The sequence below is a fragment of the Poecilia formosa genome, unplaced genomic scaffold, assembly GCF_000485575.1.
Source record: "Poecilia formosa unplaced genomic scaffold, Poecilia_formosa-5.1.2 Scaffold238, whole genome shotgun sequence".
In the NCBI taxonomy this organism is placed as follows: Eukaryota; Metazoa; Chordata; class Actinopteri; order Cyprinodontiformes; family Poeciliidae; genus Poecilia; species Poecilia formosa.
Genome location: NW_006800177.1, coordinates 63,825 through 87,594, shown reverse-complemented (window position 1 = coordinate 87,594; position 23,770 = coordinate 63,825). Strand labels below are relative to the sequence as shown.

The following is a 23,770-nucleotide window of genomic DNA, read 5'->3' as shown; positions in this document are numbered from 1 at the left end:
ATGACAAACAGTGGACATATGAGCATCAGAACTGGACCAAGCAATAGAAGCTGTCGGCCTGGTTTTACGAATCATGTTTCCTTTTACATCATATAGACGATCAGATGCCTGTGGATTGCGTACCTGAAGAATAGTACCAAGATGAGCTATGGGAAGAAGGGCAGCCAGCAAACGGAGTGTAATAATTATTTTTGGTAGGACACATTGTGTCCAGCCATCCATGTGGATGTTGTTTTAACACCTACTTTTTTCATCAGGATAATGTTGTAAAGTGAACTAGAAATGGTTTCAGGAGCACAACAACAATTTTGAGGTGTTGATTTATCCTCCGACTTCGTTTTAGTGGATTTAGACAACATTTAATTGTGTAAGCCAGTCTCATGATTCCTCAAAAGGAGCTCTATCTGAAAAAATGAATACTTCCTTTCAAGGGAGTTATTTTACTACATGTGATAGGAGCAGAAAGAGAAGATGAGATACAATCAATAATCAATCTTTTTTTTAGGGGGTGGGCGGTGAAATGTCTATTTTTGAAACATTGAGATTACAAAAGCTTGATATCATCTGTGATCAAATTCTTTCACATTTACATTTACATTTAAAACAAAGCACAACAAACAATAGAACAGAACAAGAACAAAGAGAGAACAAAAGGGTACTATTCTGAAGAGACGCTACTTCTAAACACCAAAAGGAAATTAGATGGTCAATAGACGCTCCTTGCAAAATAAACCAATTATTTACTACATTTTTTTAATAAATCAAGCCAAAATTCTTGCATGTTGTTTTATTAACATAGGATATCCATTTTGACCATAGTACACTTGTTCATCTCTAAATGGTTTACGAATGTTAATCTTCCCATCTGATAGATTTCATTGACACATTCTGTCCATTATTCTAGAGTGGGAGTATCAGGTAGGAGCCAAAGTCTGATGAGTGGGCCCTCAGCTTCACCAGAGATGGAAGTTCACTCTAATGACGTTTGACTCTTTTAGGATCCAAACTGGTACAAAGCAAGAAACACAGTGGGCAGAGAGGGCACCATTCCGGCCAACTACGTCCAGAAACGGGAAGGAGTGAAATCAGGAGGGAAGCTCAGTCTTATGCCGTAAGTACCCAAGTGCTAATGGAGCATGTCATGCGTCGTAAAAGCAGCTGGGCATTCTTATGCAACACTTTTAAAAACCCTGTAGGAGAAATACTGCGGGGATGTGACTATGGTTGTGCATATTGCATATTTGTGCCACATGTGTCTGCTGCTCAACCGTGTGAATAAGTTGTTTGGCTCCCCGCAGCGACGGGAAAACGTAGTTCCGACATCAATCCGCGGAAATTCCTCCTTTATGGTGTCTCATTTCATCTGTGTCACTGTCTCAGAGGCCAGAAGCATCTGTGTGCCGCTTCAGAGTGACAGAGTGGCTCTTTTTGAAATTGTGGCAAGTCAGAAAGAGGACAACATGATGAAAGCTGCACGCAAATCAAACGAGACAAGGAAGCCAAGCCTCTCTTTCTGCAGTAACAGAAAATACCTGAATGTTCTGACGTCAAAATGAGCTGTTCATTCGTGAGGCGAAAGGAAACACGTCCTGCAAAAAATGTTTGCTTATGTTAGCACAAGTTGAAGTTGGAAGAAGTTATAGTTAGCTATTGTTATGCTCAATTTCTAATTGGAGAAAATGTTGACTTTTTTCCATTATCTTAGAAAATTAAAATAGTATTTAGCAGTTAGTTGCCATTTTGGGTTGACCTTTTGTTCATTTCAAAGAAAAGTGTAATCTACACTATCTACACCTTTATGAGTGAAATCAGATCAGTTCATTATGGTGCCGGTGCTTGTCAGCATTCCCGCTTTAATTTACAGTGGCTGACTTTCACATCGTGTTGGCAGGAAGCATTTGAACTGACTTTTGAGCCTCTTTGTTTCTTCATGAGCTGCTGCTGAAAGCTCAAACTTCTCTCTCCGTGCCACCCCTGGTATCGTCTGTCCACACCGGCTCATCCAGCTCTGGCATGTTGGAGTGTGTTTGTGTGTGAGGTTTATATATGCCTGCATCACCATGATTTATTTCAGTAATTCAATTCAAAAAGTGAAATGCAGATTCATGATACAGTTACATTTTAGCATCCAGTTCTGAATTTGAACATTACATTAGACCAGGGGTCTTCATCCTATATGGCTCCGAAACCACAAGTGGCTCTTTGGACCTTCCAGAATGTCTCTTATTAATTTGGCTAAAAAAGTGGAGAACCAACTTAAAAGAAATTAAAAAAATACATATAGCAGGTCTTTCTTAAATTTTCTTTTTCCATGGAATAAATCCTGCATTGTATTTTCATAACAGAATAGCACAGCTATCTATAATGTATATATTTTCCTCATTCTTTCTTTGGAAACTAGATGTTATTTTTTATTTTATTTTTTGTTGTTGTTGTTTTTGGATAATTCTCCTTAAGCATCAACATCCTATATAAGAAAATGAATCAATGCTCCTTTGATAAACGTTTTATGGTTTTCTTTGTTTTAAAACCTCAAAACCACAGATTTCCTATAGTAGATATTTAATGTCTTTTCACTAAAGGTTATGCAACATTTTGCAGCTCTTCCATTTGTAAAGGCTGCAGACCCAGGCATTAAACCAGTAAATAAATATTTTTAATTCAGAAATGTCAGTCTCTGAAAAGTACATCTTTGCACTTTAACATGAATATCTGACATAGACTTTAATAAAATTAATAACTGTAAACCGTAGATAACCATTTGTGGTGTGATATTGTATTAATTAAAATTCTTTGTATATTTGTGTTGCAATGGGGAGGCCAGGTCATATTTTAGTGATATCACCACATTTTCGTGCTCTCTTTGCGCACAAGCCGTCCTGATATTACTGTTAGTGACGCAGAGGGACATTTTAAATGTTGTCATGAATCACTAACAGATGTCTCAGTAATGGCCTCTCCCTCTATTCTGGGTTACATAAGGGTTCAGCTGTGGTCTTCTGTCCCCATTCTCACACTCACTTGTTGATACTCAGCAGAAGATGCCATCTTGGGGGCTCTTATTGCTTCTGTTCACTCTGCTGCCCTCTTGTGGGCGAGTTCTGCTCCTCATTGTGGCACCATCCTATGATAACAACAAGGACGTTAAACACTGGTGTCCAATTTCCTCCTTCCATGTTGGACCAGGCATGTTTAGGACTCCGTCCTGTTTCACCATGATGTCACGTCTGAAAACTGCGGTTGGCTTCTCGGAACAAAGCAGCACTGTGTTTCCACTGAGCGCATCCGCGGCCGTTCACACAGCTTGTCGTCCACTCTCAGATTAGTGGGAGTTAAAGAGCTTCTGTCCATTGGAGAAGCTGCAATCGCTGATCTAATCAACTCAACCTGCATTAAGCTGCTTTACCACGAAGACCTCCGACGTCTCATGAGCCCAAGAACTGAGGAAGAGGAGGGTGCAACGGAGGCAAGCACCGAAAAACAGGATAAATCAATTAGAGTAGTTAATTACCACCCAGTAAACGCAGTAAGGAAGAAACTGTTTTCATGGAATCGTTCTTCCATGAGTGGCAGAAGTCAATGAACAACTGTGCAGTGTTCTGTGCTTCCTCCTGATCTGTTGTTAGAGGCAACCTAGAGCATTACAGAACTTTATTCTAAAATAAGGCATTTGATCTGAAATAGACATTTATGTAAAAAAGAAACTAGCACCTTTGTATTTTAGCAGAGGACTCAATTTGTTTTTTCCTCTTCCATTTAGTAAAAGTTCAGGTCACTTCTCAGTTCCCCCGAGCCTCACTCAGGAGTGGGTCTCTTGGCTGTCGGACTCGCTGCCCCGTCTAAGCCTCTTTGTATTTTCCTGTTATTGCTGTGCCTGCATGTCAGTTTCCTCTTCTGCCCCCAGACTTTATTTCTGTGTGTGTGTGTGTGCGCGCGCGCGTTTGTGTGTGTGTGTGTTTCCTGTTGTTTTTGACCAGGTACATTCTATATTCTCACTGAATCTCTTAGACGAGAGCCTCCGCCTCTGGTCTGAGTGAAAGCGCTGCTGCTGGCTTCCCTTTACTGCTCCACTCCTGTTTTTCGCTTCTTCTTTCAGAAAAGACAGTAAATCACTGTGTGCGGCTGAAACTCCACAAGTTTAGTGACGTTGACATAGTTTCTCTTCTTTTTTTTTTGTTTGTTTTCCTCAGTACAGAAACTGTGGCCAAATGCAGTTTATAGAACTTCTTTTTTTAGCTCTTACTTACTCTGAGGAGGCGTCTTCTTGGCTCAGCAGGCATCTGACAAAAAGAAGACCCGATTGATCCGGTGGGATAATGGGTTGTGTTGTAATCGCATCCTCCAGCAGCCACTACCTTGAGCAAAACCCTGCTCTATTAACTCGTTGCTAATATTTACCAAACACAAAAAAAGGAGACAATCCTTTTGTCTTGTAGCATTTTTATTTCCAACCAAACAAAAAAGTTACGTGCATTTGTATCAGACTTCCATGTGTCAGTGCTGCCAGGCCACCGTGGGAAAGTCTTCTGCCTCTGTCAGCTTTTTGTATCCTGAGGCTGAACTGTTAACCCCTTTTTTTAGTAGGCTAGTTCAACCTCAGTCAGATTGGATACATCTGAGAATTAGCAAGGTGTTGCCGTGGATTCTTAATTTATATTTAGGTATGGACTTTGACTGGGCCATATTAGCATGCCCATATGCTTTGATTGTTGCTCTTGCTTTATGTTTACTTTTGTTCACTTACTAGAAGCTCAATTCAAAGGCCTTTAGCCTTTTGCTTTTGTCTTTCTTCCAGTTTGTATGTCTGACCCGTCTGATGTCTTCCTTCCTCTTCATGATGCCGTTTGTTCACCAATGTTCTCCATCGTACCTCTTAGTCCCAGAACAACTAGTTGTCTCCTTAAAGTACAAACATTTTATTTACTCTTCCGCTGACTTCTAGAGGAATTGGGTTGCACTAGACTTTATTTGAGGGGTAGCGGAATGAAGGGCATGTAAACAGAAACCATTTTTGGTAAGAAGTAGTTTTGTAAATTGTCATTTTCTTTTACCATGATGTCATACACTACTTTGCTGTAATTTCAGATAAAATTGTCATGTGATGCACTAAAATTTGTGGTTGTAATATGACAAAATATGAACAACTTTAAGGAGTTGAAGTTGTTTCAAACTTCCCTTTCTGTGCTTTGCTAACTTTTCTCCTTTCTCCGTCGCTTTAGATGGTTTCATGGGAAAATCACTCGCGAGCAGGCGGAGCGTCTCCTCTACCCCCCAGAGACGGGTCTTTACCTGGTGAGGGAGAGCACCAACTACCCTGGCGATTACACTTTGTGCGTCAGCTGCGAAGGCAAGGTGGAGCACTACCGCATCATCTACCACAACGGCAAACTGACCATCGACGAGGAGGAGTACTTTGAGAATCTCATGCAGTTGGTTGAGGTGAGGGTTGAACTCAGATGTTTGTTTTTGTTTTGTTTTTTTTTTTGTTCTTTTTGTTTGGTTGTTTCTTTTTTAGATTTTGTTATTATGCAGGTAGTCTATTGTATTCCTCAGTTGTCATTATAAAGAAGTGCTTTTTAAATAAAATGTGTGAAAACGAATGTAGCTCACAGTGTGTAAGAACAAACCCGTTAGATTCTTTAAAGAGGACCTGTTATGCAAAATTCACATTTTGCATGTTTTTGTATTTCCGTTTGAGTTTCTGTTGTTTCTAAAAACAGCCCAAGTGCTTAAAAAAAAAAAAACACACCCAGCTGTTTTTCTGTAAAGTGTAAGTGTAAATGAGTGTGGCTTATTTGTATTTATTTAAAGTCACAATAGGGTCTAAAACAGCTCATTCTGAAGTGAGCTCAAAACAGAGCAGACTAAAATCTCATCATCTAACGTTGATTTTGAACAGAAAATGCAATGAACATGTTTTAGCTCATGTAACCATCCTAACCTGTTCCAGGAAGTGTAATAGGTTCCCGGTGAAATACCAAAGAAACATACTGTTACTAATAATGCGTTGAAAAAATATTTTTTAGTTCACAATCCACAGTACAAACTTTGCCACCATATTAAAGTTTGGGTATTCATTCTTGCTGAAACATGATTGCATAACTCAAAACGAGAAGGATTCACACTCACTGTCCACCTTTCCCTTAACATCAAGACTCCAGCACATACTCTGAGCGCTGTTTGATCGTCTCCCTTCCTGCCCCGCTATCTGAAGGCAGGTTCAGAGGAAGGACAGAGAGGAGAGGGGAAGACAGGAGGCGTGGTGGCAGGCAGAGAAAGAGAGCTCTTTCATCCTCTCAGATAAACAGGGGGGAGAGAGGCTAGATTGGCGGCTATCACACTTCTAATTGGGCCTCATCTTTTTACCCCGTGGGGCACTGGAAGTGGACGATAGGAATTTGCCAGCTGGCAGTGAGATCATCCCCATTTCTGGCGCATTCTTATTATCAGCCACCCACAATCTCTGTCTATCCTGTTCACACCCTCCACACTCGACTCTGCCCCCACTTCCTTTCTCCGCCTCGCCTCTGTCAGTCTTTCCCTCTTCGGGTTCCCTCGTGGATACCTGGCATATTGCTTTTTGTCCTCCTCTCTTTGTTATCCATCTCACTCTTCCCCCTGCTGCCTCATATTCCCCGCTCTCCTTCATTTTCCCTCCTGTCAGTCTCTCCATATCTTTATCCGGTAGACAGTCTGCATTCCCCTGTAAATAGCCTTAGATAGGATTCTTCACATTCTTTGGTGTTTTTCCGTTTAGCTGTCTGTTCCTGCGCTCTGCTGTTATTGGTCACAGCACGTTTCATATGGCTTCTGCCTTCAATTTATCCCTAAACATACTGTTTGCTGACAGCTTGTTGTCAGTTACGGCATCCGCAGTAATGTTATGCATGTGATAAAAGCAAAGAGGGCTGCCTGTGGTAGCAGTGATATAATTGCATGATGGAGAAGTATTGTCTTTTATGAACTCATTGAGTATTTTTACTTCATAATCACAGCCTTCAGTGTTAATTACATACGGGAAGATCTTGATTTAGCTAAGACATTTATGTAAATTACTTTTTTTGTCAATTGCAACGTTACGCAAGCAGAATCAGACTATTTCGAGCCTTTCAGTTGATAAACACTGTACCAAACACATAAATGAGTTAGTTCAACAAGAGGAAAACCCAAGATATAGCATAATCGTCCATGAACATGTTCTTATTTAATATTTGAGGATCCATTTGCAGGCATGAGAACTAGCTAGCTCAGAGTATTTCTTCCTGCACCTTGCTCTCCCTCTGGTGGTTGTAATGGTGACTTGCAGTCTGTAGTCTAAAGTTACCTAATTGGAGTAACAACCTTTTTTCAGCTCCCTCACAACCCAACAAACTTCCATTTTTTATTTGTCTAATATCTGGGGCTGGGTGATGTATTAATTTTATCGATTGATCTAAATTTTCTGTTTTTGAACATTTAATTTTTGGAAAATCTATATTTTTTTTTTTTATCAACTGATTTTTTGGGGTTTCCAGAAAATCAAGAGGTACCTTCATGTTTTTACATGCGTGTTTTACAGCATCTGTTTGTTTCAGCTTTGAATTCAGGTCAATTCAGAGAAGGAATTATTGAAATAAAAAGTTTTTAAAGATATTTTCTGTCATTGCTAATTATTTAAGGGGAAAAAAGTGAGAGGAGAAAGTAGACTAAAATTATAAATTTTAGTCTTACTCCCTTGAGGTTCATATATTATCACCCATGATAATATATGAACCTCAGTACAACCTGATTTCATGACCCAATGACACGGTTTTGTTGTTTTGTGTAGAAAATCTCATAATCACTGACCTCTCACACTAAATTTCCCCTCTGCTGCGTCGCATCAGTCTAGCTGGAGTACTGACAGAATGCTGTGTATTATTGTAGCCTTGTCTTGTCACTGCTATGGCCTTAAGTGACCTGTGTCAAACCTGTTTATGGCTCCATTTCAGATGTGACATCTGGATGCGAAATATACGGTGCTCAGACGAAGTTGTGCAGCAGTTTTCCTTTTATCACAATTTTCGTGTGTAGCTGTCTGCAGATAAAAGACAAGCGTCTTAAAAGTGATGATTCATTAAGCACCACACAATGTCTCAAGTCTTAATGCCTGCTGTTTTAACCCTTCATAAAATATAAAACAAGGTAGTTTTACATTGTAAACCTAAAAATGACATCTTAATTGTGCTAAATTGTGTGCGCAGCACTACACCAAAGACGCTGATGGGCTTTGCACCAGACTGATTAAACCCAAGTTGATGGAAGGGACGGTGGCGGCGCAGGACGAGTTCTCCAGGAGTAAGTTTGCCCTACTTTTACCACACCACTCCACTAGGCTTCTGGCACCGAGGCTCACAGGAACATTTATTTACTTGCCGACGTATTAACCTTGTAAGCGCAATGTCACATGCAAGCGCATGGAGTAAAATGCAAACCCTACATGCCCTCTAAGGTTGTGCTGTCATATACAGCCTAATAGCTTTAATCACGAGGGTGATTAATCTTTTTTTGTGTGTGAATACTCATGGGCTTCACCAGCAGTCAAAGTTAATCTGTACCAGCCGCCTCCTCCTCCAATGTGCCTTTGCTGAACTTCATGCATCCCTCTGAACATGGCTGATTATCGCAGCACTTATTCTAAAAGTCGACACAAAGAGAGCTCTCATCAGAGTGAAACGTATTTTATTACATCTTGTGATTAGTTTGATTGTAGATCTCTGATTATTCTGGGACAAAAAATAATATCGTTAATGTTGCATTACAGTTATTAAGCCCCTTCTGGCCCCTCTTGGCAGGTGGCTGGGCCTTGAACAGAAAAGAACTAAAGCTGCTTCAGACAATTGGAAAGGGGGAGTTTGGAGGTGAGTAACTGTTTTTTTCTTTATTTTAATATAATTATAATTTAATTTTATACAGAATCGAAGTCATTCTGCAGATGAATCACTTCTTCTTCTTCTTCTTCTTCTTATTATTATTATTATCATTATTATTATTATTATTATCATCATCATCCCTGCAATTCCTTAGACCTTGGCTGCTTCTTTACTTCCTTTCATTGATTCTGTGAACAGAGTGAATCTAAGACAAAAATTCTGCAAATCATATTGTATGATTTTTAAGTTATAAATTTGCATATTCAACTCCTTACTCTATAACTCGCATCCCTACTTTTAAAGTTTCAAGGAATTCTGGTTTGTTGGAAACAAAAGTTCAAGAAATGAGAGGTGGATCAGGACAGCCGCAATCCTGTATCAGAGCTGTGATCGCAATAAACGGGGAAGACATCCCATCATATTGACATGTAAACATGTCTTTCATGACTAGATGTGATGGTGGGAGACTACAGAGGGACCAAGGTGGCTGTCAAGTGTATCAAAAACGATGCCACAGCACAAGCTTTCATCGCCGAGGCCTCCGTCATGACGTAAGATCAGGCTTTTTTTTTCTCTCTCTCTCTTCTGTAATTTGAAACAATTCTTTGTGTTTCTGTTTCTTAATGAGGTTTTACTTTAGCGTGAGCAGCTAAATGGATTTATGTATTTTCTTGCACACCAACAGCATCATTTTCTCCCATCTGTTTGTTTACAAAGGCAACTGAGGCACAACAACCTGGTGCAGCTGCTCGGTGTTATTGTGGAGGAGAGGGGCAGCCTCTACATCGTCACAGAATACATGGCCAAGGTCAGTCAGACCAGTGTGCATGTGGGTGTGTTGTTTCTCTTATAAATAACTCTTAAGTTATTAAATATGTATCAGTCATTTGCTTTTAAAGATTATGATCGATATCTTCATGATTATACTAGAGATTAAATGCACTGAATGCTGCACATGTTTATTTTTCTGAATTATCGTTTGATGTTTTCATAATCCAGCAGTTTACTGACGTTGATATCCCACAGGGCAGCCTGGTGGACTACCTGCGCTCCAGAGGACGGACTGTTCTTGGTGGGGACTGCTTGCTAAAGTTCTCACTGTGAGTTTTCGTCTGGGTTAGATTTACATCTGAAAATGTTTGATTAGCTGTCGGGAGTTGTGCAGAATTTCATGGGAACGGCGTCAGCCGTTTGGCCGGAAGCACTCCAGAACCGTTTGTTTACAGACAGACAGATTATTCAGATGGTTTTCTCTGAAAAAATGGCTGCTGCATTGGCAAATATAGGCTTTGACTTAATCCCTTTTTAATTAAACAGTTGTTAAGACAGTGCTTTCGTCTAGCACCTGTGGAAAAAAAGGCCATGAAATGAGCGAAAATGTTCCAGTCTGAAGGTATTTGTGTATTAATCCACTGTGAGGTGTTCAGTGGCTTATTTTCAGTGGGACACATTGAATACTTGGCTTCTCTTATTAGAAATAGATTTTATTTGCATGAAATCAAGCAAGAAAAGGAAGAAAATATCTATCAGACAAAGATATTGGATCTGAAAACACAATATTCTGTCTCTATGTTTGACTTTTCCTCTTGTCAAGAGCAGATCACACATTTCATGTAATAATCTTTCATGTAATAAAGTTATAGCTATGATATTGTTGTCCTTTTCTTTCTACCCACAGTGATGTGTGCGAAGCCATGGAGTACCTGGAGGCCAACAACTTCGTCCACAGAGACCTCGCAGCTCGGAACGTGCTCGTGTCTGACGACAACATCGCCAAGGTCAGCGACTTTGGTCTCACCAAGGAGGCCTCCTCCATACAGGACACTGCCAAGCTGCCCGTCAAGTGGACCGCCCCAGAAGCGCTAAGAGAGAAGGTGAGCAGCAGATCTGCACTGACAGGCTGTGGCTTTCTTTAATTTAAACCAGTGGTTCTTAACCTGGGTTCGATCGAACCCAAGGGGTTCGGTGAGTCGGTCTCGGGTTCGGCGGAGCCTCTGCCGCGGAGGTAAAGACACACCTGTGTAAAGTCGTGATGACGCGCCGCTGTGCCATCACTCACTGCAGAGGATCACGTTACATCGCTTAGCCAATCAGAGCTGCGGAGGAGCACTGATTGAATGAGTTCCACTCTCAGCATGGATTTGAACTTGTGTCTTTAATTACTTCAGTAAAGCTCACAGTTTTTACCAAATTCTATAGTCTAAATCTGCTCCTTAGTCGCATCTTTTCGGGATTGGTACTGCCTCTAGTGGCGTGGGGGAGGTAATACCACTAATATAATTACATTACTAAATCAGAATACCTCAAATTATTTGGTGTGTTGGGGAGGGGGGGGATATAACCCACTACAGAAGGGTTCAGTGAATGCACATATGAAACTGGGGGGTTCGGTACCTCAAAAAAGGTTAGAACCACTGATTTAAACTAAACAAAACATTTCGCTGGGCTTATTAGTGCAGATACGAAATATTATCTCAAAGCCTTTTCAGGCAGGTTGAACCATGGTAACCATAGAAACCAGTCAATTTTACATCCCTGATTTGTTTTAGGTACTTTATCTTCAGCTGATTCAGGTAGTCTACATTATTTAAAATAATGGAAATAGCTCTAAACTTAAGTGCTCAACTGATTTAACTGAATCAGTTCAGTTAAATTCAGTTTATTTCCATTATTTCAGTTCACAACAAATGTATCTAGAAAGGTAAAATTACATAATTAAAAAAAATCCCAATTCTTCGCAATCATTTTTGGCAAATTCAGGAACATCCATTCCAATTAGATCCTAGTTTTAATACAGTGCATTCAAGTTTCAGTTTCTAATACCAACTGGTAAAACTTTTTCTTAGCATGGCCTTATAGTGAACCCCTCCAGAGCAACTACTACAGCACTGTGTCTGTTTTCCAATACATAATTTCTAAGATAAGTTATTAATGACATTAAAATTTTGCCAAAAATTATGGCAACAGAATGCAAAAATATGTCACCTCTTCTTTTAATCCAAGCATATGAGATAACTTTCAACAAATCTTGGTTGTTTAAACTTTCAACTCTGTTATCACATTTGATTCAAGCTGTTATTTTATTCAAGTGCTGGAACATATCTTTGCAACCCATAATACTTATAATGGTGTTATAGATTATTTACAGAGTTTCTGTAAGTTTTCTCAAATGTTTATCAAATGTCTTGCAGGCGTCATGTGGAAATCATTTATTTTGCTTTGAAAAGTGGGCACATAATCCCCACGGATGCTCAAATCTCAATTTTACAAACAAGCTTCACAAATATGAGCTAGCACTAAATTTAGGATCCTCATATCCAGATCTTGCGCATTCTGCTTTAATGACGGCGCCTCCTCAGGCAGCAGCGGTATCACCCTGTCAAATCGCTGCTAATTATGTCAGCAGTGTTTATGTGTCACTTTCTGAATGACTTCATGTAAAAACGTGTTAATTGCTTCGCTTGTCTTTACCCAACAGAGGTTTTCCACCAAGTCGGATGTCTGGAGTTATGGAATCCTTCTTTGGGAGATTTACTCCTTCGGCCGCGTGCCTTACCCTAGAATTGTAAGTATCCCGGCTGGTCATCTCTGGTTGTCAAATTTGAGATAAACCAGCAGATGGCAGACTTTAGCGCTGGGACCAGTGTTGTCTGGTTTTATTTTTGTGCAATAGGAGAATCATTTTGGCTGGAAAAACAAACAGCTGGTTTCCTACACAGTCCTCAGAGTTTGGAATTTGCTTTAATTGTGTTCCATTTTTAGAAAAGTATTAAATGTTTGAGTTTACATTTTCTAAAAGATAATAAACCTTAATTTTGAAATCTTTTAAAATAATAAAGGACATCTCTCATTAATTTTAAATCAAGATTGGAAGAATTAAGGAAATAACGATGCTAAAATGCTGCATGAAATCAGTCAATATTTGATACTTTTGATTTAATAACCTTGTACCTGTCATAAAACCTGTTTGCACTTTCAATCTTAAATTATGCAAAATTCACATTTTGTATATTTTTGTAATTTCATTTGGGTCCTTACTGTTTCTAAAAACAGTAATAGTACACTTAAAAAAAAAGCATCCAGCTGTTTTTTAGAAATATGTTAATGTTTTCTGGTGTCTGGAAAGCAAGCCATTTCAAAAACCTCCCAATTTGAGTCGCACTGCGCCCTTACCAAGCAACCCCAGCAAAGCTCCAGCACATTTGCCGTGCTGGTTTTGCTGTACAATGGCTACTGGAAAAGACAAGTGTTTTGTTGTTAACTTTACCATTCAGAAACCACTTGCTTCGTTTGTGTTGGTTGTGCAGGAGACTCTACTTCTGCTTTTCAAAGCATGTGATTTAAAAACTGTAATCGTGGCTATAAATGGCAGAGTAGTTGACTGAGGCCCTAAAGTTGCTCGGTGTGTTTGTGCGTGTCTGTTTCTCAGCCACTAAAAGACGTGGTGCCCCGGGTGGAGAAGGGGTACAAGATGGACGCCCCGGACGGCTGCCCGCCTGTGGTCTACGACCTGATGAAGCAGTGCTGGACCCTGGACCCCGCCATGCGGCCCTCCTTCCGCATGCTGAGGGAGAAACTGCAGCATATCAGAGCCAAGGAGCTGTACCTGTAAAAAGCAGCTATGGAGGCGGGGACTTGGGGGAGATGAGGAGCAGCCCTGTACAGATGGATCATGGGAGGAGGAGGAGGAGAAGAGGGACCACAGCACCTTCCTCCTGCTTGCCAAACCAAGGGACTGCCAAACCGTGTTCCCTCCGTCGACCTCAGGCTCCACCCTGCTTCCTCACTAGGACTGTTTTCCTGTTTGTGTTGTATAGCTTTGCCAAGCAGCTTCCTCACACCTCTTCTTTGTCCTCCTTCACCTGCCGCTGTTTGCTCACGCTCTGTAACCTGGTCCGAGCTGCTCTTCCTCATCCTCATCCACTTGCATCATGCCTTTTTCTTTCCTTGTTTTTTTTTCCTCCTCCTCTTCCTCCTGAAACGTGGCATTAACTGGAGGAGGGGCTGGCCTTTTCCTCCACGTTTGTCAGGTGCTCTCTTCTTTACCCCCAACCTTTTGATTTTTTTTTTTTAAATCATTCCAGTATCCATGCATCACCACGTGGCTCTGCATGCCAGCTCTGTCATTCCATCCTTCTAACCCCCGACCCTCTGCTGTGTTGTCAGGTGGAGGGGGGGTGCTTCGCTCTGTGCCAAAGTGCCTCCAGTCTACAGAGCTCCACAACCCTCCACTACTACTAATTGGACTGTTGAGGTGTCATTTTTTTATTATTATTATTTTTTTTATTTCTTTTTCTTCAGGGAGATCAGTAAATGTTTTTTTTTTTATTACAGTCTCCCCACAACTCCGCCATTTTCTATCTTTTGTTTTGTTCAGTTTTTCTTTTCTTCCCCTGAGAAGAGCACACGAACAGGAAGAGATGGTGTTTAGCGAGGGGCGCTGTCATCTTCATGCTGCTGCCAAGGCAGCCCCGAGTGGCGGCGTAGGGTGATTACTGGAGAAGACTGGAGCAGGAGAAGCACTTCACACACATGGTCGATTCATCATACGTGGGCTTGTTTTTATATCAAAATATATTTAAAGGTTTAAAAGGAAAGGACAAGGAGAAAACTGACCGGGACGGGACAGAGGAGGAGGACTCTGAGAAGCCAGGAAAGTGACTTGGTGCTCTGGATGCCTGGCGTCCCTGAACTCTGGGGTCGGGTTGGTGCATGCTGTGTGTGAGAGGCCTTGGGTTCAGCTGTCAGTGCTTTCAATGTTCATTGTTTTATTATGCTATCATGACTATGAATAAATCATTCCATCTGAACAGTGTGGAAATGCATCATTTTCGTGGTGTCAGCGCAGCCGCAAAAAAGCTTTAAATGTCTTAAATTCGTTTTTAAAAAGTGTACATCGACACCCTAGTGTAACTAGCCCCCTGTGAAAGCATTGCCCTGATAAATTTTGAAAATTACAGCAAACCGTGCGGAGCCAAGAGAGGCGGCGGGGTGGTGTTTGAGTGAGATGACGATTTTCCACTGTCTCGGTTCTAGTTCCGACCTGTAACGATGCTGCATGCATTCTGTGCAAAAAAAAAGTATGGAACTACTTCGATGTAAGACACAGGGCTATCTTTTGCACATTTCCGTCATGAGACAGGTATTAAATTGAATTCATAATGGTCTTTAAAAAAGCCATAAATTTATAAATAATCTCCAAGATAGCCACCTGAAGTAAGTTCGACAAGTGTGACCTGCATTTGTTTTCAGCCTCCAAGAGAAGACACTTTGTAGAATCGCATTTCGTTATTGCAGCTGTAAATCTTTTGAAGTACGTCTCTGCAAGCTTTGCACTCGAGAGTCTGCAGAACAGCTCAAGCTCTGTCAGATTAGTCGGTGTCTGTGAACAATTTTCAAGTTTTGGCACATATGCTGAATTTAATTTAGGTCTGGACTATGAGTCACGCTTACACATTAAGCTTTGATATTTGATAACTCTTTTATTTTAGCTCTGGCTCTATGTTTACGCTTGGAGGTTTCCATAGCTCTAGTTTCACATTCTTTACAGGCTCTATCAACTTTTCTTCCAGGTATTTTCCAGTGTCTAGTTCAATTTTCCAATAAATGCTGACCAGCTGAAAAGAAACGCATTCTCTCACCACAATGGAGGCACGACTGTCCCCATGACGGTGTGATGCTCAAGATGAGCTCTGTTAGATTATTTGGCACATGTATAATTTTGCATTTAAATCAGAACATAATTTTTTAAATCCAAACTGAAGGGAAGCAGTTTATTAACAATATTAAAGTAATACACGCGTCTCAAACCCAATGTGGATAAAATGTGTAAAAGTACAGTAACATAGAGTGGATAATGTCGCAGTTTGGTGGTCTTCGTTCAGGACCGTCTCAGCTTCCCTCACTGTCCTGTAAGATGGCTCTGGATCTGCAGAAGTGTGAAAATGTTTCAGTTTGCTTGAAAAAGTTTCTCAATCAGGTGATTGAGAAGAGATCTGGACTTCTAGTCTCGGCTTGGATCAAAAGCAACCGGGGAGTTTTACCCCGACATCTATTAACGAAATGCGAATGCAGTTTGCAGGAGTGCAGTAAACGGGCGAGGAGTGTTGTCAACACAACCTTAAATGTGTGAAGCGGTGCCATTTGACCAAGTTGTCGTGGTTCACAGTGCTGCCTTCACTGCTCTCTGGAGATCATCATCTTAGGAAGGAGCACACAGTCCATTAGTTTCTCTGCACTTTTTGCTTCCACTTTAAAGCTCTTCCGATCTCCGTTGCTACAACGATGTTGTGTGGGTCCTAATTTTGCATAAATCCAATGAATTTTAACAGCAGTGACAGGGCGGCAACAATAGGCCCGTTACATAACAAATGCGCTTTATGCTCGTGGCTAAGGCTGCGCCGCTGTCAGGACCTATCACAGTAGCTCTGATTTGTCGTGCTGCCACAGCTGCATGAGACGGGCCTGCTGCAGAGGTCCACCAACACAACCACCTCAGGACCTCACATTTACCTCACCTTCTGAGTTTCTTGGCAAACATGCAGCTCATTAGGTGAGCGAGGGCCCATTTTTAGCCTACCAAAGGTCAACAACAAAATAGTCCAAAAGAGGGCTTAAAAGAGCAACTCTATTGGGCTTCATTTTGCTCATTTCTTTTAAGGAATTATTAGTTATAATCTGCGAATCCCACCTGACACATCAGTCTGACATGAGTTGAGTTTGCCTCCCTCATCTAGATGCTTAAGTCTTTCCTTCACGCTTAACTAATCGTGACAGGCACGCAGCTTTTGGTTCTTAGGAGGCGCATGCATGCAGGAGGATTGAAGCGTTAATCAGCTTTTTGATAAGTTATTATACGGATCTGTGTGACCGTCGGCTGTCAGACTGAGCCCAATAGAAACTAATTAGCTCCTGAATTAATCTGATTACAACAACACCAGTCCGAGGAAGACGCCAGACGAGGCCTGTGTGCGCCGGTGTTGCGTTCGCACCCGCCCGCCAGCCTCTCGCACAGTCTCGCACGTCAAGCTGCAGCTGACAAATCTACATGTGTGACAGAATGAGGGTGAGCCGGACAGGTGGGCGCAGGCTTCAGGTCCACATTAGCTTCTCTGTCACATGAAGCAGGATTCCTTGAAGCTGCCAGCCTGTTTTGTGTGGATTTCTAGTCATTGCAATTCTTTTAATACCAGTTTTGTTTTGTTTTTCCAATGGGGCACTACATCCACTCTCTATGTATTAAGCTTAGCTCTAAACTTTTTTTTTTCTTTAAAAATATGTTTCTCCGGAACTGGATGTACCTTTAAAAGTGTCCTCTGGCCTTGAACTCTTCCATTTCACTTTGCATTGCAGCCACAGATCTTTGTGTATTTTATGACAGATCAACACAAAGTAGTGTATATAGTCTATTTCACAGAAATTTGGAAGTTAACCAGAGATGATGGCTAGAGTTATACATCAAGGGTTGAGAGTAAGAAAGACAACAACCCCCAATGTAGAGGCAAGTCCAGCCCAACATCATCTGAAAACCTGTAGCATTTGCTTGAAATTGCTTGTTAGAGATGCATTTCACCTGATTTTACTTTGCTTGAGTTTTTATTAAAAAATAAAATAATTTGTTTTAAAAATCAGTCCAAAGACTTGCAGATAATTCAATCAATCAGATTTTTCAAAGTAGTGATTCAGACGAGCTGAATATAAATGCATCTCACACAACATTCATCTTATTTGTAGGGAACAACTCTCTTCCTTTCACTCTATGTTAATGTGCTATTTTGTGTTGACCTACAGCACAACATGAGAATCCCAATAAAATATCTAGAAAATGTGGGAAAGACTTTTGTACTTCACACAAACTGTCTCTGTGTCATTAAATCGTCAAAATAAAAGAAGACGATTCCCGAAATGTTGACCTCTCCCAGCAGAGACACTTGTCTGTGATGCCGCAGATTGCAGAGGAGGAAGTCTGGAATTACCCTCTCCAAGGGTTGTATTTAAACAGCTGTAGCACTGTCCCTGGGAGTGGGAGTTTTTCATTTCCAGCCTGTTTCCGTGTCGCGAGGCAAGCGTTCAGATGACAGAAATAATATTGACATTATCAGGCCAACAGGCTGTCTCTAACGTCCTCCGGTTCTTTTTTAGAAATTGTTGCATGGCTTCACATGCCATGCCTTCCTCTGTGCGGACTCGCCACTTTGCTGATCAGTCTAAAAATAACCCGCTTCCTGCTGCCGTTTGTGTACAGGAAAGGATTTGGTTTCTTCAAAAGACGAAGATCCCCTTTTTGAGCAGCGGGGTTGTTTCTAGGAGCCTGGTGACATGTACAGTATGTCACTTTATTCCACTGGGTGTTCCTGCTACATCATGAAGCCGCATTTCTTTGGAGTATCAGGCTTCCAGTTATTACTATCTATTCATCAATCATCCTATACAACATGAAGAGGGTCGGGTGGGGAAGGGAGGTGATTGCCGCTTATCCACTGATTACCATGCTGCAGCTAACTGTGCCTGTCAAAATATCCACACTCCTCGAACATTTGTACTTGAGCTTCTGAAGGCACTTGATTGCAGTTAAAAGAGGGCTCATTACAAAAGCACATCACAATCTTGCGTATTCCCATGAAATCCAGATAAAACACTTTGTTTATTGGTGACAAATTGTGGAAAAGTTAGAAGGGTGTTGATATTCTTATGAGTTGCTGCATTTTAAACCTCTGCTCGGTTTGCTCTTCCTACCCGATGATTCATGCACAGTAATCCAGGTTGACAGCGTGATGTCCGACCTGTGAGAGGGTCATCTGGCCACTGTCCATCAGCTGGAGGACAGCTCAATGTGGCACTGTAGAAATGAACAGTGTTGTATAAGCTGAAAGGAAAACAACTACCTGCTTTCTCAGGGTAAGTCAAAGGCTTGCAATGTATCTTATGATCATTATTTCCAGATATTCTTAGTGTTTTTATCATAATTCACGAAGCAGTTTTGCATTTTTTCTTAACAAAAATCTTAAATGTTAAGGGGTTGTCTAGACTACTAAAGAAAACCACAGCATCATGCTGCCACCACCATGTTTCACAGTGGTGATGTGCAGTGTTAGTTTTTCCAACACACACAGAGTTCTGGATGTTTATAGATGTATGCATAAAGTTCAGTTTTGACATAAATTATCAAATGATTAGACTTCATTTGTGTTTTGCATAAACCAAATTGAAATTATTCACATTTGCATAAAGTGAAAAGACATTTAGATGAAATATGAAACGGAATCCCTCGCCTTTGACAATTACACGAAACATTTCCCTCAGATGTTCATTTGAGTGAATGACATTAAGACTTAAGCCAGTACACCAACAGGTGACTGCAACATTATAAAAATAATTTTAACTGACGCCGTCCTAAAAGTTGAATCATTCAGTGTAACACATCCACTTCAATGTTTCATTGCTTTAATTTTCTTTCCTGTCAAATGAAACAGGAGACCACGCTGTAGAACGACACTTTATAAAACAAAAGGCATTGCAGCTGATTGTGCTATAGTGCAAAGTGTTAGATATTTATTAACTAATCATAAGCTGCTGGAGTACAAAACTGAAGGTTTGTAGTTGGCAGGTCAGTTGTTAACTCGGCAACGATTTCTTGGCTGCATTGCCACTTCTACACCATGCTATGATTAGCAGCGTTTTCGGTTGAATATTGTTCCTCCTTATTCTTGGTGTCCCGCTGCTGATTAAAGCTCACGTTGTGGCTCACACATTGTTCATGGGCTCAGTGCAGAACACAGATAAGACACAGGAACTGGGTCCAACAGCCAGTCCAGCAGGTGAGAGCACCACAGTGATGTAATGATGGCTTAAATTAAGACGGTGCGAGTCGCCTCTCACTCAGAACCCTCATTGATTTTCTCAGTATGAGCGCTGGTCAGGTCTCACAGACGGAGATGGGCTGGGGGCTGAGGATAACAAGCCAGCTTCTGGATCCCATGATGTAAGCAGCCCGCTTGCTGCACCCTGACTTTAAATAACCCAATAGTTGGCCCGCAGTGTTGGCTGACATGTTCATTTGACTTTGTGAAATATCAAGGTTCCCTCAGTCGCAGCAAACATGCTTTCTGCACTGCTTGTCAGCATGAATCTGCATTTTGTGCCTGACATTTCACCTCCCCCTATCCCAGGCTCCCGGCCTACTGGTAGCCATCCGAGGGGAGGGCAGTGCCAACACATATTCCGATAAGGAGATGGTGAAGGGCCCCGAGGCCCCAGAGAGGAACCTCAACTGCACAACAGCTCCAGTACCTTTCTACCTGCAATATCCTGAACAGCCATGCCAAATCTAAAACAAAATACCAACATATTCTGCTTAAATATTTCTACATTTTGTCACTTTTCATGCACATTTTTTAAAAAATGTTTTAAATCTGCTACACTTGTATTCAACCCCATTAATCATACCTTAAATCAATTGCATCGCTACCAAATGCTTTCAGAAGCCACCTAATTAGTAAATAAATTACACAACTGTGTGTAATTTAATCCCAGTATAAATATAGCTGTTCTGTGAAGGCTGCAGAGGTTTTTTTTTTTTTTTTTTTTTTTTTTTTGTGAATAACACAACAAAGAACACAAATGAACACACAGGGTCAAGAATGAAGATGTGGGGGAAAAAAAATTGGAGCAGGGTTAGGTTGTAAACAATGTCTCTAGCTTTGAGCGTCTCACAGAGCTCTGTTCCTTTTTTGTCATCTGAAAATGGAGTCTGGCACAAATGCAAACCTAATAAGACTCACGTAAGATAAAAGGCTGAGCAAGGAGAGCATTAATATCATGGTAACTTTGCAATACATAGCACATCACTGTAAAACGTGTGAGTGACAGCATCATGCTTTGCCGATGATTTTCCTCACCAGAGAAAGGGAAACATCTAAATTTAGAGCCACTGATGAATCTAAGTACTGGTAATCCTGGAACAAAACAATGTTTCATTTTCCTTCTATCATGCAATGATAGTTTGACTCCTAAAATTGCATTAAAATACATTGGAGTTTGTATTTTTAATGTGACAAAATGTTTTAAAAAATTTGCTGTATAAACACTTTTGCACAACAAAGTAAGCAAGGAATCTACACTAAACATGCAAAAACTATCAAGAAATGGGTAAGATCAGAGAATGTTTCTATATACAAGAAAACCCATCTGCCTTGTGCTCTCACAAGGCAGATGTGAGAGCACAAATAAGTAACAAAAATAAGTAACAAAAAAGTATTTTTTTCTCTTTTCAACCTGATGGCTTCCATTGTGTAAACACTTTCCAAAATTATCTGATTTTAAATCCTGAGGAGGGTTTTACTAAAATCGTGTGACGTCCTCTGCACAACCTGCTGATGTCATCCAGTCTCACTGTCACCTGCAGCAAAAATATAACTAATTGTTTATTTCACCATTTGAAAATGACCACATCCTCAACAGTGACTAACCTTGATACAATCAACCCCAGCAATAGAATGGCTACATACAGGCATTGTTGGCACTGTCGCGCTCCAGTCGGGTTCGTAAACATGACCCAGCTGACTCTAATGCACAGACGTCAGCTTGCAGGATCTGCGAGCTTTGAAGTTCAAACAGCTTTCTTGGACGTCTCTCTACCGTTTGGAGACGTTGGAGTGCGAAGACTGTTGGTTGAGCTTGAAGGACTCTTTCCCCTCCTGACAGTCTGGTGCCTGGCAGATGATGCGAGCTTTGATGAATCCTTGGAGCGTGAGTCACAGTTACAGCCCGACATTTGTTGTCAGTCAGAAGTGGGAGTTTGCTATCAGTTTTAATGGAGGAACAGTGGGCAGGGTGGCAAGCTGCCTGAGCAGATTACGTCTTTGTGCGTACCGCTAACAGTGGGAGAGCACGACAAACTTGACACAGAATTTTGTTTGCTGAAAGTCCTGAAAAGGCATGCAGTATCCATTGGAAAATTGACATAGATGTTCAGATTTTTGTGATGCATAATAAAACTTTGTTGAATTGTTTAACGAAAATAGCAACTCACATGACAGTAGCTCAATGCATCTAAGTGTTGTGAGGACAGCTTGCGGCTGATCAAAATTACCATTGGAATGGTGAAAAAATGGAAATTGAGTGGCTTTGAACAAGGTTTGGTCGTTAGTGCACGATGTGCTGGTATAAGTATCTCAAAAAAAAAAAAAAAGCCGATTTGAGATTTTTACCCACAGCCATCCCTAAGGCTTTCAGATTATGAACTGAAAAACATAAAATCCATTGAGCAGCAATTGTAGGGTCAAAAATGCCTTTTTAATGTCAGTGGAGAGTGGACAGACTTGTGCAAGATGACAGAAAAACAATAGTAGCAACTAATAGCCTTGTCTGTGAGAGACAGCAATCACTATGGTTGTGTCTAGTGCATGACTGCTGCTGCATCTCATCCACTTGACAGCAAGGTGAAAAGCAGGGGACTGAGCATGCATCCCTGAGGTGTCCCTGTGTTAAGAGTGATGGTGCTGGACGTGTTAGTTCTGGTGTTTAAAGCCTACATTTTGCAAAATGGTAAACATTATAACACTGGAATTCGCTGTAGCCACAAGGACTGTGAAATGTATACATAGTGTGTGAGAGCTGTAAATATATGATGATAAACTGAAGAGGAGAAGATGAACCAAAGTTTTCGGTCTCGGAGAAGAAAACCAATGTTATGTCATTTAGGGTTTCCTGCCTCACAAATCTCCTAGACTTTGTTTAGGCAGCTCAGAGAGCGTCCTCAGAGGACAGAGCATAAACTGTTGTGACACATGAGGATCTGCAGCCAACCGCAACTAATGTTAAGGTTCACAAATGCCTAAGAGACAAAAAAAGTCATACACTTAAAGGTTTTGCACTAACTGCACGTGAACACACCTCACAGAGGTCAGAGCGAGTAACACAAGAAGTTAAACACATGTACTTGTTCCTTCATCAGCGTGCATGAAAATGTTCTGGACTGGACTCAAAAGCGGGTGATGAAAGTGTGCCATGCTACCTTTGGCAGCTAGATTGCTTTGCTTTTTCTACGCTTCACTTTCAAAGGAGGAGCCCATGTCCACCATCCCTCAGCCACCCAGTGGGGGTGATCACACACACACACGCGCACGCACACCTACACACACACACACACACACACTATCTCACCGTTACTCCTGCAGCCTGGCCAGGGGCGCAGGGGTAGGAGAGACACAGATGAGGGCTGAAAGCCTGCTCAGTGCCGTGTGCCAGATCCTTGCTGAAACACAGGAGCTAATGAATGCAGCCAGACGTCAGAGTGTGTGGCTTGAGCAGCTGCAGCTCCAAAGCACACTTACACACAGCCTCACCCAAGCGGTCATTCCTGCTTCATTCACAAAGGGCTCTCCAAGATCAACAAAGCAGACCTGGGACTGTTTTTAACCGCAACACACGAGAACAGCACATCCATGTGTAGCCTCTGTGTGTCCCTGTTCTCCTACTCTGCGTTAGAGTGATGTAACAGCCTCGCTACCGTGGGCAGGAATGACTCCAGGCTGCTCCGAGCACATTCACATTAATTAAGTTGATGCGTCGTGGCAACTCGCATGTAAGCAGACATGTATAATCATGTAGCCGCTGCAAAGCAAGCTGTTAGTGAGCACCCGTGCTCCCTGCGACTGCCAATAACAAGAGAATACCAAGCAGATTTGAGTTCTCTGGTTCAAGTGGCGATGCAGATATTGATGGTGTTGTTTCGGTACAAACTAGTCTCAGGAAAACGTTTGACCCTTCCAGTTTAATGGAGCCTCTGTTCAGTGGCCCTGGAGCACTGATGATGGACTTTTTCCTCACTAGAAAGTGAGGAGTTAATTTTTGTTCGCTCCCTTCAGTACAACACCTAG

General features: G+C 41.4%; 1 protein-coding gene and 1 long non-coding RNA gene across 3 annotated transcripts in view; one reads left to right on the top strand and one right to left on the bottom strand.

Annotated features, from left to right (window-relative positions):
- Positions 1-14,701, top strand: part of LOC103149858 (tyrosine-protein kinase CSK) — a 48,075-nt gene extending 33,374 nt beyond the window's left edge. For both annotated transcript variants that reach the window (XM_007569209.2, XM_016680268.1), the window contains exons 4-13: positions 999-1,111; positions 5,220-5,439; positions 8,223-8,316; positions 8,814-8,879; positions 9,343-9,442; positions 9,609-9,699; positions 9,918-9,991; positions 10,570-10,765; positions 12,370-12,456; positions 13,321-14,701. In XM_007569209.2, the coding sequence (XP_007569271.1) occupies positions 999-1,111; positions 5,220-5,439; positions 8,223-8,316; positions 8,814-8,879; positions 9,343-9,442; positions 9,609-9,699; positions 9,918-9,991; positions 10,570-10,765; positions 12,370-12,456; positions 13,321-13,503 (1,224 nt within the window). In that variant the 3' untranslated portion in view covers positions 13,504-14,701. The remainder of the gene's footprint in view (positions 1-998; positions 1,112-5,219; positions 5,440-8,222; positions 8,317-8,813; positions 8,880-9,342; positions 9,443-9,608; positions 9,700-9,917; positions 9,992-10,569; positions 10,766-12,369; positions 12,457-13,320) is intronic.
- Positions 2,412-7,630, bottom strand: LOC107838306 (uncharacterized). Its single transcript, XR_001664373.1, has 2 exons — positions 6,130-7,630; positions 2,412-3,124 (listed from the first exon to the last, which is right to left on the bottom strand). It is a non-coding gene; the product is annotated as an uncharacterized LOC107838306 (long non-coding RNA).
- Positions 14,702-23,770: the final 9,069 nt, after the last annotated feature.